This window comes from Hypanus sabinus, chromosome 20 (assembly GCF_030144855.1).
Source record: "Hypanus sabinus isolate sHypSab1 chromosome 20, sHypSab1.hap1, whole genome shotgun sequence".
NCBI classification, from domain to species: Eukaryota; Metazoa; Chordata; class Chondrichthyes; order Myliobatiformes; family Dasyatidae; genus Hypanus; species Hypanus sabinus.
This window is the reverse complement of record NC_082725.1, coordinates 72462001-72476737: the sequence shown is the minus strand read 5'-3', so window position 1 is coordinate 72476737 and position 14737 is coordinate 72462001. Positions and strand designations below refer to the sequence as shown.

Here is a 14737-nt window from a genome sequence, read left to right as displayed (position 1 = left end):
TGCCAAACAAAGTTTATGTAAGGCCAGTTCAAAAGCCACTTCCTGAGTGGTAACAAACTAATTGCCCAGGACATGGCCAACTTTATCACTTCTGTTTAATGGGATAAGGCCAGTTTTCTATATCACTTGGAGTAGAAACACACCTGTTATGAAAATGAGTAAAAATTAAAATACTACCTTGCAAGAGATTAGAAAGCCAGTGCTTATAACTTAACAGTTATAAGCAAATAAGTTTTTTAGGATTTTGTGCTATATCTTGTAAATAAGATATTTCAGTTCATTTAATTATATTTGGTATGTTTTGTATATAAACCACAAATTCATATATGAACAAGTTATAGCATCAGACAGCCTGTTAACAGGCCTTCTGGCCACCTTACCAACTATTATTGCCAATATTGGTAACGAACTTTAATTCCAATGTAGCAGCATTGTTCTGCCCATCTTAGCAGCTATCACTATCGCCTTGCAGCCTGAGATGATATTCCTCATTAACAACGACACCAATTTTCCTGTCATCTGTAAACTTGCCACACATTTCAATATTCACATCCATTTTGTTAATATCACAGGCTTCCAATTACAATAACAAACCTCCACCATTACGCTCTTACGCTCTACTGCTTACTACTAAGCCAATTTTGGATCTACTTTGTTTCCCCGTGGCTTATATCAGGATTTCATGGAGACTTTGTAAAAGGTGTACTGCAGATTATCAACATGACATCAGCTTTCAATTGCTGGGGCATAGAATGGAAGAGGAGAATGGTACAACTTTCAAGATGGTGCTGATAAGTAGTGACTTTTTGCATTCAGCTCCATGGGAATCATCAGATATTCCATTTAGGTCTACTACAGCTGAAATTCACAGCCACACCCATGGGTAATTCAGTAAGCAACATTAGTTTAAGACAATGAAAAGATCGATCCTCAAAATTGGTGGAACCTAGACAGCAGACTCAGGTCCCAAGTGTTGTTCTCCTTTAAGAAAAAGGAAGTAGGGAAGGTTTGCTGGGCTGCAGGTATGATTGAAAAACAAAATATTTAGACCTCCAATCCTCGCAAATATACAGTCTCTGGAAAATAAAATTGAAGACCTCAACCAGAAGGACACAAGGGATTGCTGTGTGTATTGTTTCACAAAATATGTGGTGCACCCCTACAATTTTGGATGCAGACCCGCAACCTGAGGGCTTCATCCACACCAAAGACAGAACAGCTGAGTCTTTTGAAAGGAGAGGAGGTGACGTATGCTTTGTGTTTAACTCATCATGGTACACAGACGAGGCTGTTCTGTTTCAATCCTGCTCATCCGACCTGGAACATACAGTGGTCCAGTGTCTTTCACTTTATCTGCTGAGGAGTTTTCTTCCATAGTGGTGTACATTCCACCTCTGGCCAATGTCAGGCAGGTACTGGAGGAACTGAGTTCTCTGATCCCCAGTCATGAAACAGCATACCTGGATACTTTCTCTGTCATTGCAGGGGATTTCAACCAGGCCTGCTTGAAGTTTCTGAACAAATGCCATCAAAATTTCATCTGTGGAGCCAGAGGAGGCAACACACTTGACCACTGTTATACCACCATCAAGAACACTTGGCATGCCATTCCACCTTGGAAAGTCCGATCCATTTCTAATCCTGGTGTATAGGCAGAAGCTTTGGGTTGATGAACTTGACAATATTCAGAGATTCATTATCGAGTCTGAATGAATATAACTTCATCAAGCGCTCTGTGGATGAGTGTACCTTTGAGAACATCTCAGACGTACCCAAACCAAGAAACTGAGGGCGAGCCAAAAGTCTACAACCAATTATCCAGAACAATTCAAGAAGTCCAGGTGTGACGTACAGGAAGGCTATTTTAAGAGAAAAAAAAACAATTCAGATTGAAGTTAGAGATGGAATCTGATGCACATCAGGGTTTGCAGGCCATTATTTCTTCCAAGTCAAAACCTACCTTCATGAATGGCTATAATACTCTATTCTCAGATGAGATCAACACCTTTTATACATGCTTTAAAAGGGAGATTAAAACTACACCTGTGCAAATCTCTACAGTATCTGGTGACCCTCTGATCTGTGTCTTGGAAACCAATGTCAGAACTCTCACAAGATGTCAGGCTCTGATGGTGTATGTTGTAGGGCACTGAAAACTTGTGCCAACCAACTGCCAAGACTGTGTAATCAATCTCTTCCTGTTGCAGTTGGGGTTCACACCTGTTTCAAAAGGGCAACAACCATGGCAGTGCCCAAGAAGATTTGGGTGAGCTGCCTCAACGACCATCTCCCAGTTGCCCTCGCATCTACTGTGATGAAGTGCTTTGAGATGCTGATCATGGCCAGAATCAACATCTGCCTAAGCAAGGACCTGGATGCTGTGATTTGTCTATCCAATACTATGTCTGCAGCAGATGCAATTTCACTGGCTCTCTGCATGGCTTCAGATCAACTGAACTGTAGCAGTACCTACTTCAGGCTGCTGTTTATTGATCAGTGTTCAACACAATCAAATCCTAAGTAGTGAATCTGTGGAATGCTCTGCCACAGACAGCTGTGGAGGACAAGATCATGGGTATGTTTAAAGTGAAAATTGATAATTTCCTGATTGGTCAGGGGATCAAAGGAAATGCCAAGAAGGCAGGTGTATGGGGTTGAGTGGGATCCGGGATCAGCCATGATGGAATGGCGGTGCAGACTCAATGGGCTGAATGGCCTAATTCTGTTCCTATATCTTATGGTCTTAATCAACAAGCTCTGAAACATGAGCCTCGGTACCTCTCTCTGCAATTGGATCCTTGACTTCTCATTGTAAAACCGCAGTCACTGCGGATCAAAAATAACATCTCACTGATGAACAACACTCAAGGATGCATGCTTGGTCCACTGTTCTACTTTCTCTACAACCAAAAACTGTGGCTATGTTCAAACACCATCTGTGAATTTGCCGATGATACAACTATTCTACTGCCCTTGCAGTGCATTGTGTACAAAGCTTGGCGGGGAGTTAAACACCTTCTCCAAAATCACACAAGCCACTCTCTTCAGGGTTTTGAATGAGAAATCTGTGAAACTGCAGTAAGTTAAGTGAAACCATGTATTGAATTCAATACAGAACAGTCACTCACCTGAACATTATTGATTATTCTCATGATCGGTGTGAAACAAGGTAATGCACGCAATGTTCTGTATTTATGCCATGGACGAAGCAAACTCATGGCCCAACGGTAGCTTAATAACAATGAAGGATAAACACAATACTTCAAAGTTCATCTACTAAATATGTACCAATAATAAGTAAGCTTAAGATTCACACAGATTGTTGTTTCAAAGGCAAATAAAGAGTGGATGGAGATTAACTTCTTTCTACCATGATTGTTCCAAGTAGAAATCCAAATGAAACTTCACAGGAAGTAATGTATAAAACAGGAAGTGATATATGAAATGAACTTCAAAACGAACAGTGCTTCTAAAAGCAGAACAAATATTGTTGGCAGAATTTCAGATGGTGGTGAGGAGGCGTACGGGATGAGATCAAGCATCTGGTTGAGTGGTATAACAACAACAATCATGCACTCAATGCCAGTGAGTCCACAGAATTGATTGTGGACTTCAGGAAAGGGAAATCGAGGGAACACACACCCCAGTCCTCATTGTGGGATCAGCAGTGAAAAGAGTGAGCAGTTTCAAGTTCCTGGGTGTAACATCTCTGAAGATGTATCCTGAGCCCGATATATTGATACAATTACAAAGAAGGCACAACGGCAACTCTATTTCCTTAGGACCGTTAAGATCTCTATCTCCATCAAAGTGTTTAGTCAAATCCTCAAAAAATTCTTGCAGTGAACTGAAAAGCTTGAGCATGTAGATATTAAGAAAGAGGATATGCTGGAGCTTTTGGAAAGCATCAAGTTGGATAAATTGCTGGGACTGGATGGGATGTACACCAGGCTACTGTGGGAAGCAAGGGAGGAGATTGTTGAGCCTCTGGCAATGATCTTTGCATCATCAATGAGGATGGGAGAGGTTTTGGAGGATTGGTGGGTTTCAAATGTTGTTCCCTTATTCAAGAGAGGGAGTAGAGATAGCCCAGGAAATTATAGACCAGTGAGTCTTACTTCAGTGGTTGGTAAGTTGATGGAGAAGATCCTGAGAGGCAGGATTTATGAACATTTGGAGAGGCATAATATGAATAAAAATAGTCAGAAATGGCTTTGTTGAAGGGAGCCTGATTGAATGTTTTGAGGATGTGACTAAACACATTGATGAAGGAAGAGCAGTAAATGTAGTGTATATGGATTTCAGCAAGGCATTTGATAAGGTACCCCATGCAAGGCTTATTGAGAAAGTAAGGAGGCATGGGATCCAAGGGGACGTTGCTTTGTGGATCCAAAACTGGTTTGCTCACAGAAGACAAAGAGTGGTTATAGATGGGTCATATTTTGATAGGTCAAATATGATGGCAGAAAATAGTATTAATGGTAAGACTCTTGGCAGTGTGGAGGATCAGAGGGATCTTGGGGTTCATGTCCATCGGACTGTCAAAGCTGCTGCGCAGGTTGTCTCTGTGGTTAAGGAGGCATATGATGCAGTGGTCTTCATCAATCATGGGATTGAGTTTAGGAGCCGAGAGGTAATGTTGCAGCTACATAGGACCCTGGTCAGACCCCACTTGCAGTACTGTGCTCAGTTCTGGTTGCCTCACTACAGAAAGGATGTGGAAACCATAGAAAGGGTGCAGAAGAGATTTACAAGCATGTTGCCTGGATTGGGGAGCATGCCTTACGAGAATAGGTTGAATGAACTCGGCCTTTTCTCCTTGGAGCGATGGAGAATGAGAGGTGACCTGATAGAGGTGTATAAGCTGTTGAGAGGCATTGATTGTGTGGATAGTCAGAGTCTTTTTCCCAGGGCTGAAATGGCTGGCAAAAGAGGGCAGAGTTTTAAGGTGCTTGGAAAAATGTACAGAGGAGATGTCAGGGGTGAGTTTTTTGTTACACCGAAAGTGGTGAGTACGTGGAATGGACTACCGGCGACGGTGGGTGGAGGCAGAAATGATAGGGTCTTTTAAGAGACTCCTGGACAGGTACATGGAGCTTAGGAAAATAGAGGTCTATGGGTAACCCTGAGTAATTTGTAAAGTAAGGACATGTTCGACACAACTTTGTGGGCCGAAGTTCCTGAATTGAGATGTAGGTTCTCTGTGTTTCTATTTCTATGAATCTGTGGAATTTTCTGTCCAGGGAAGCAGTAGATGCTACCTCATTAAATGAAGGTTTGATGGGCCAGATGGCCAACTTCTGTTCCTATTTCCTGGAATAGAATGTCGTATTGATGAGAAAGAGCATAGGTTGTATTTTTTTTGTGTGGAGCAAAGGGATGTGAATGGATATACAGATATGCACAAAATGATGTGTAGCGAGAGGGTAAATGTTGGTAAACCTTTTCTCCCAGCAGAGATGTCTATAATCTGAGGGCACAGCTCTAGGGTAACCAGCATGCCTGGCTGGGAAAGTGGGAGAGTTGGGCTAGCAAACCCATCCTATAAAACCCCAGCGCTGCAGTAATACCAGCGGAAGCCCAAAAGACTTTATCCCTGGGACAGGAAGATTCTTCACCTAGAAGACATATGAAGTTGTGAAAGCTGGAAGTCTGTGGTCGCCATAGAACCAGTCAACCTTTTAGAAGAACACCTAAAACTGACTCCAAAATGATGGGTTACACCAGGGGAAAACTTGTAGGACTAACGTAAGACAGAGGACTCTGGTGGGTTACTGTTTGCAGCTTAACAAACTAACTTGAAGTCTAAAGTAACAAGACTGCACTTGCTCTAGACCTATTGTGGTGATAGGTGATGGCAGAGGGTCCATGTCCTTGGGCAGTTCCAACCTCTCAAAGCACTTCACAGTAGATCTGAGTGCAACTGGACGAGTCATTGACCTGCTGACTCTGCTGTTCTTGAGCACTAACATGACTCTCACCTTTCAAAGTAGGTGAGAGCCTCCGACTGCAGCAGTGAGAAATTGAAGATGTCCTTGAACACTCTTGCTAGTTGGTTGGCACAGGTTTTCAGTGCCCTATCATGTACACTTACACTTCACTACCTCGTGCATCTCCACTATTTCTCCTTTTTGTGGAAAGGTCTTTGACTACTGTTTCTTTTTCCACAGATTTTTTTTCTGGCCTGCTCTGCTACTTTCAACTAATTATGTTATTCCTTGTTTGAATTTCAGGGAAAATTGGAGAAAGCCGTTCCATTATGTCAGCTGGCTGTTGAAATTCGCCAAAAATCCTTTGGTCCAAAACACCCAAGTGTGGCAACTGCCCTGGTGAATCTGGCTGTGCTGTATTGTCAATTGGTAGGTGATAATCATTTAATAGTCTTTATCAAAAAAAGTTTCACAGAAATTTAGAGTTTACAGCGTTACTTAAAGTTCAAGTAGGTGGAGTAGAATGAATGTGACCTTGAAGCTGACACCAAGAAGATTGCATAGACCAGGGGGACAACTTGAAAGACTGACTCTCAGGCATTAGATGTAGTTTTGAATTAATTTTCATTTCAGATTGGAATTTTTTTTGAGTCCAAGCATGTTGGATGTTTTGATTAGTTTCTCAGGAGTAAGTTCATTATGTGCAATTCACCCCTCGCAGAATACTTATTGGTATTAGTGGTACTGTGGGAATGGGTTGGTACATAAACTGACCAGAACAAGGGGGTTTAGCTGGAATGTGCAGAACACATCCCAAAATGTTTTACATTTCCTGATCAGGAAGTAGCATTGTGGGCAGGTTTCCAGTGCTGGCCAGATGTAGAATTAGGGCAGGCTTGTGATATTCCTGAACCCACATCGGAGCAAGTCTGTACCAGAAAGTACTGCATGTTGTGGATAGGATTGTTTAAAAACAAAACCCAAGGCATTCATTTATTAAAAAAATAAGCACCACAGAGTAACCATATTGAAGGCTTGATGATACCATATAACCATATAACAATTACAACATGGAAACAGGCCACCTAGTCCGTGCTGAATGCTTACACTCACCTAGTGCCACCTACCTGCACTCAGCCCATAACCCTCTATTCCTTTCTTGTCCATATACCTATCTGATTTTTTTTTAAATGACAAAATCGAACCTGCCTCTACCACTTCTACTGGAAGCTCATTCCACACAGCTACCACTGTCTGAGTAAAGAAGTTCCCTCCTCGTGTTACCCCTAAACTCCTCTTGTTTGAATCTCCCCTACTCTCAATGGAAAAAGCCTATCCATGTCAACTCTATCTACCCTCTCATAACTTAAAATACCTCTATCAAGTCCCCCTTCAACCTTCTACACTCCAAAGAATAAAGACCTAACTTGTTCAACTTTTCTCTGTAACTTAGGTGCTGAAACCCAGGTAATATTCTAGTAAATCTCCTCTGTACTCTCTCTATTTTGTTGACATCTTTCCTTTAATTCAGTGACCAGAAATGTACACAATACTCTAAATCTGGCCTCACCAATGCCTCGTACAATTTTAACATTACATCCCAACTCCTATACTCAATGCTCTGATTTATAAAGGCCAGCATACCAAAAGCTTTCTTCACCACCCTATCCACATGAGATTCCACCTTCAGGGAACTATGCACCATTATTCCTAGATCACTCTGTTCTACTGCATTCCTCAATGCCCTACCATTTACCATGTATATCCTATTTGGATTAGTTCTACCAAAATGTAGCACCTCACACTTATACACCAGCATGGGGTTAGAATATTGAGGTTCTAATTGTAAAAGGTTAAAGAATTGGCATTATTTTCCACTGAAATTCCAGGATAAACTTGTACAAGTTTTCAAAATGTAAGCAGTATGTTAATTCTCTGTGTGTGGGCAAGGATGCTATTTATTACCTTTCCCTAGCTGTCCTGAACAGGTGTGAGTGAGCAAATTGCTGTTTGCAATTGGTTTGACAGTGATTCCGTGACTCTACTGCAGTGAGCCAACTGCCTCAGATGCTTCTTGTCATTCACTGTAAACTAGCTCATCTACATGACACTAATTGGTTGAACACATCTTGTACCAGTGGTAATTCTGGGAAGAGAAGAAGATTGGCAAAATTTATTTCAGTCTTTAAGATGAAATTTATTTCATCTTTGTGAGATGCAGAACAAGTGTGTATTGTTTTTAGATCAATGTTGCTCTTTGATCCTTGGTAAAATTCTTATAGCTATACATGTTTATTCCACAGAAAAATCACACAAAAGCATTACCACTATATGACCGTGCTCTGAAGATCTATGAGGACAGTTTGGGTCGTTGTCATCCTCGGGTGGGAGAGACGCTAAAGAATTTAGCATTGTTAAGGTAAAGGAGGGAACATCAGTACGGAGTTCAGTCTTAGTGAACAGTTTCCTTGTGATGTCTCTGCATCATGAGTCCATGGAATTTCACCAAGCTACCTTGTAGATGCTTGAAAAATATTTTGTAATACAGTATGCTTTGACTATAGTTATCCAGAATGCGGTTGGCTAGAGCTGGAGGTCGGGGCTCCTGGTTTAATGTTCAGAATGAGCAATATACACATTTTGTCTCTCTTTTTAGAGATAAGCTGTTGGGAGGGGATGGGGTTGAATGGAAGACCTCTGCTATTGTTACCTGGATTAACTATTGATCTCTGCTGTCGACTGGAAGATAACAGCAGAAGTGACAAGGGAAGCTTTTTTGCACATGAACTGTGATCTGGAACACTACTTGAAAGGGTAGTGGAGGCAGATTCACAGTTAACTTTCAAAAGGTAACTGGATAAATATTGGAATAGAAAATGTTGCAGTGCCACAGGGTATTCAAAGGATGGAATTGTCAAATAGCTATGTTTAAAAATCAACAAATCAGCATCAGATAGTCATGGAATTTTATCATTTTGATTTTAGTTATTAATTCCCAAGCAATTTATATAAGCTGTCACAATTTGTTACATTTGTCTTATTGATAGCCAGTTCCAATGTAAGTGGATTAAGTGAGTGCACCACTTATTTTGGTGTATTTTTGTCCTTACTTTAAAAATGCCCCCTCCCTTGGGCTCACATTACAGCTTGTCTCTGCTCAAGAAGAATCTGGGAAGCCTTAATGAAATAGTGGCAAAAGCCATTGTTCAGCTGTAGCAGATGGTCCAGTGACCCTGCTCCACTCCTATTGGGAATTCATGTCTGTATTCTGTACTCTGCACTATGTCTCCTGTATCTGTGGCTTACAACATGGCAACACAGTGCAGCAGATATTTGTCAATATTTAAAAGGATGATAATAGGACAAGTTCGCTTCTGAACAAAAGATTCAATCATTATATGCACCATTTTATAAAAACACTTTTAAAACATCTTAAGGTTTATTGATCCCAAGCAATTATGCAATGTACTTTTCATAAGAAGCTGAAACTTGTACGCAAAACACATTTTGACATGCAATCTATTAAAATTCAGTTTTGTTCAAAAATTTGAGGAGCATTTGAGAATACGGTGTTTGATTTGAGCAGTATTGTATTCTCCACTATGTATTGACAGCTGCCAAACACTTATTCTCAGATGTTGTTAATTTGTTAGTCATGGCATTGAGTTCAAGGGTCAGGAAGTTATGTTGTGCTTTCTAAAAAACTATGGTTTGGCTTCATCTACAGTTTGCATTCATAGAAATATAGAAAACCTACAGCACAATACAGGCTCTTCAGCCCACAAAGCTGTGCCAAACATGTACTTATCTTGGAACTACCTAGGCTTACCCATAGCCCTCTATTTTTCTAATCACCATGTACCTATCCAGGAGTCTCTTAAAAGACCCTATTGTATCCGCCTCCACCACTGCCGCTAGCGGCCCATTCCAGACACTCACCACTCTGCGTAAAAAAAGAAAAAAAACTCACCCTTGACATCTCCTTTGTACATTTTTCCAAGCACCTTAAAACTCTGCCCTCTCGTGCCAGCCACTTCAGCCCTGGGAAAAATACTCAGACTATCCACATGATGAATGCCTCTCATCATCTTATACACCTCTATCAGGTCACCTCTCATCCTCCGTCGCTCCAAGGAGAAAAGGCCAAGTTCACTCAACCTATTCTCATAAGGCATGCTCCCCAATCCAGGCAACATCCTTGTAAATCTCCTCTGCACCCTTTCTATGGTTTCCACATCCTTCCTGTAGTGAGGTGACCAGTACTGTGCACAGTACTCCAAGTGGGGTCTGACCAGGGTCCTATGTAGCTGCAACATTACCTCTCGGCTCTTAAACTCAATCCCATGACTGATGAAGGCCAATTCACTGCAGGCTGCCTTAACCACAGAGTCAACCTGTGCAGCAGCTTTCAGTGTCCTGTGGACTCAAACCCCAAGATTTCTCTGATCCTCCACATTGCCAAGAGTCTTACCATTAATGCTATATTCTGCCATCATATTTGACCTATCAAAATGTACCAGCTCCCACTTATCTGGGTTGAACTCCATCTGTCACTTCTCAGCCCAGTTTTGCATCCTATCAAAGTCCCGTTGTAAGCTGACAGCCCTACACACTATCCACAACACCCCCAACCTTTGTGTCATCAGCAAATTTACTAACCCATCCCTCCACTTCCTCATCCAGGTCATTTATAAAAATCACGAAGAGTTGGGGTCCCAGAACAGATCCCTGAGGCACACCACTGGTCACCGGCTCTATGCAGAATATGACCCGTCTACAACCACACTTTGCCTTCAGTGGGCAAGGCAGTTTTGGATCAACAAAGCAATGCCCCTTGGATCCCATGCCTCCTTACTTTCTCAATAAGCCTTGCATGGGGTACCTTATCAAATACCTTGCTGAAATCCATACACACTACATCTACACTCTACCTTCATCAATGTATTTAGTCACATTCTCAAAAAATTCAGTCAGGCTCATAAGGCACAGCTTGCCTTTGACAAAGCCATGCTGACTATTCCTAATGATATTATGCCTCTCCAAATGTTCATAAATCCTGTCTCTCAGGATCTTTTCCATCAGCTTACCAACCACTGAGGTACACTGGTCTGTATTTTCCTGGGCTATCCCTACTCCCTTTCTCGAATAAAGAAAAAACATCCACAACCCTCTAATCCTCCGGAACCTCTCGCGTCTCCATTGATGATGCAAAGATCATGGCCAGAAGCCCAGCAATTTCTTCCCTCACTTCTCACCAGTAGCCTGGGGTACATCCTGACTGGTCCCGGTGACTTATCCAACCTGATGCTTTCCAAAAGCTCCAGCACACCCTCTTCCTTAATATCTACATGCTGAAGCTTTTCAGTCCGCTGCAGATCATCCCTACAATCACCAAGATCCTCTTCCATAGTGAATTCTGAAGCAAAGTATTCATTAAATACCCTTGCCATCTCCTGTGGTTCCATACACAATTTTCCAATGTCACACTTGATTGGTCCTATTCCCTCACGTCTTACCCTCTTGCTCTTCACATATTTGGAGAATGCCTTGGGGTTTTCCTTAATCCTGTCCGCCAAGGCCTTCTCATGGTCCCTTCTAGCTCTCCTAATTTCATTTTTAAGCTCCTTCCTGCCAGCTTTATAATCTTCTGGATCTCTATCACTGCCTAGTTTTTTGAACCTTTCGTAAGCTCTTCTTCTTGACTAGATTTACACAGTCTTTGTACGCTACGGTTCCTGCACGCTACCATCGTTTCCCTATCTCATTGCAACGTATCTACACAGAACCCCACGCAAATATCCACTGAACATTTGTCCCATTTCTTCCGTACGTTTCCCTGAGGATATCTGTTTCCGATTTATACTTCCAAGTTCCTACCTGATAGCCTCATCCCCTTACTCCAATTAAACGCTTTCCTGACTTGTCTGTTCCTATCCTTCTCCAATGGTATGGTAAAGGAGATAGAATTGTGATCACTATCTCCAAAATCTCCCGCTGAGAGACCTGACACCTGACCAGTTTTATTTCCCAATACCAGATCAAGTACAGCCTCTCCTCTCCTCTTGTAGGTTTATCTACATATTGTGTCAGGAAACCTTCCTGAACACACCTAACAAATTCCACCCCATCTAAACCCCTCGCTCTACGGAAATACCAATCAGTATTGGAAAATTAAAATCTCCCACTACAACAACCCTGTCATTGTTACTCCTTTGCAGAATCTGTCTCCCTGTCTGCTCCTTGATGTACCTGTTATTATTGGATAGTGTATAAAAAACACCCAGTGGAGTTATTGACCCCTTCCTGTTTCTAACTTCCATCCACTGAGATTCAGTTGACAATCTCTCCGTGGCTTCATTCTTTTCTGCAGTTGCGACACTATCTCTGATCAACAGTGCCATGCCCCCACCTCTTTTGCCTCCCTTCCTGTCCTTTCTGAAACATCTAAAGCCTGGCACTTGAAGTAGCCATTGCTGCCCCTGCACCATCCAAGTCTCTGTAATGGCCACAACATCATAGCTCCAAGTACTGATCCATGCTCTAAGCTCATCCTCTTTATTCATAATACTCCATAGAACCATAGAACATTTCAGCACAGAAACGGGCCTTTTGGCCCTTCTTGGCTGTTCCGAACCATTTTTCTGCCTAGTCCCACTGACCCACACCTGGACCATATCCTTCCATACCCCTCTCATCCATGTACCTGTCCAAGTTTTTCTTAAATGTCAAAAGTGATCCCACATTCACCACTTCATCTAGCACCTCATTCCACACTCCCACCACCCTCTGCATGAAGAAGTCCCCCCACCCCCATGTTCCCTTTAAACTTTTCCCCCTTCACCCTTAACCCATGTCCACTGTACTTTTTCTCCCCAAGCTGCAGTGGAAAAAGCCTGCTTCCCTTCCATTCACTCTATCTATACCCATCATAATTTTATACACCTATCAAATCTCCCCTCATTCTTCTACACTCCAGGGAATAAAGACTTAACCTATTCAACCTTTCTCTGTCACTCAGTTTCTCAAGTCCCAGCAACATCCTTGTAAACCTTCTCTGCACTTTTTAAATTTTATTAATATCCTTCCTGTAATTAGGTGACCAAAACTGCACACAATACTCCAAATTTGGCCTCACCAATGCCTTATACAACTTCACCATAACATTCCAACTCTTATACTCAGTACTTTGATTTATAAAGGCCAATGAAGCTCTCTTTACAACCCTATCTACCTGTGATGGCTCTTTTAGGGAATTATGTATCTGTATTCCCAGATCCCTCTGTTCTACTGCACTCCTCAGTGCCCTACCATTTACCTTGTACATTCTACCTTAGTTTATCCTTCCAAAGTGCAATGCCTCACACTTGTCTGTTTTAAATTCCATCTGCCATTTTTCAGCCCATTTTTCCAGCTGGTCCAAATCCCTCTGCAAGTGTTGAAAACCTTCCTTACTGTCCACTACACCTCCAATCTTTGTATCATCAGCAAATCTGCTGATCCAGTTTTCCACATTATCATCCAGATCATTGATACAGATGACAAATAACAACGGACCCAGCCAGCACTGATCCCTGTGGCACACCACTAGTCACAGGCCTCCACTCAGAAGCAATCCTCCACTACCACTCTCTGGCTTCTCCCATTGAGCCAATGTCTAATCCAATTTACTACCTCCCCATGTATACCTAGTGACTGAATCTTCCTAACTAACCTCCTCGCATTAAAATACACATCTCAAACCATCAGTCTGAGTGCATCCCTTCTCTATCACCTGCCTATCCTCCCTTTCGCACTGTCTCCAAGCTTCCTCTATTTGTGAGCCAACCTCCCCTTCCTCCATCTCTTCAGTTCCCACCCCTCACCCTCCCACCCCTGGTAATCTCATTATAGAAAAGTGTGGCTTGTCGGGATGCTACTGGGATTAGAGGACATTTGCTGTAAGGAAGTTGAACAAGCCTGGGTTCTTTTCCCTGAAGCAGTTGACGCTAAGGGGAAACTTGTTATTATCAAAGTACGCATACATATCACTATTCGCTACCGTGGGATTCATTTTCTTGCAGGCATTTACAGTAGAACAAAGAAATACAATAGAATCAGTGAAGAACTACACACAAAGGCTGACAAACAACCAATATGCAAAAGAAGACAAACTAACATGAGTGAAGTTATCCACATTGGTTCAGGAGCCCCATGATTGAAGGCTAATAACTGTTATTGGACCTGGTGGTGTGGAACCAAAGGCTTCTGTACCTCCTTCCCAATGGTAGCAGTAAGAAGAGAGCATGACCTGGATGACAGGGGTCCTTGATAATGCATGTTGCTTTCTCGAGGCAGCGTTCCATATAAATGTGCTTACAAGTGAGGAAGAGCATTTAAGAAACTCTTAAATTTAGATAGACATAGATGTAATCTTGTCTTGTATAGTAAGATGTTTTCTTAACCTCATTATGTCCCCTGCAATTTATTGTTTGCCAGTAAAGCTTTTCACTGTACCTCAACATGTGTCAATAATAACCCAATTTTCCAGAGTATGCGAATATAAGTAATGGAGGGTTTTGGGTTATGTGCAGGCATAAAGGATTGATGGATTTAAGTACCATTAGCTTAATCAATGCAGCATGACATCAAGGTCTCGAAGACCTGTCTGTTCCTATGCTGTACTGATCAATGTGGAGGGGAGGAATGTGTGATGCTGAAATTTGATTGACAACAGGGTATGTTTTGTATATTTGCAGTGCTAAAGTGTGTGAAATGAGTGATTTGCAGATATTCTTTTGCAAGAGAGTAGTGGTAATGGATTAATGTCT

General features: G+C 42.0%; 1 protein-coding gene across 3 annotated transcripts in view; it reads left to right on the top strand.

The window, feature by feature from the left end:
* Nucleotides 1-14737, top strand: part of nphp3 (nephronophthisis 3) — a 159744-nt gene that overhangs the window by 137359 nt on the left and 7648 nt on the right. For all 3 annotated transcript variants that reach the window (XM_059945734.1, XM_059945735.1, XM_059945736.1), the window contains 2 exons: nt 6234-6359; nt 8234-8349. In XM_059945734.1, coding sequence (XP_059801717.1) covers nt 6234-6359; nt 8234-8349 — 242 coding nt within the window. The remainder of the gene's footprint in view (nt 1-6233; nt 6360-8233; nt 8350-14737) is intronic.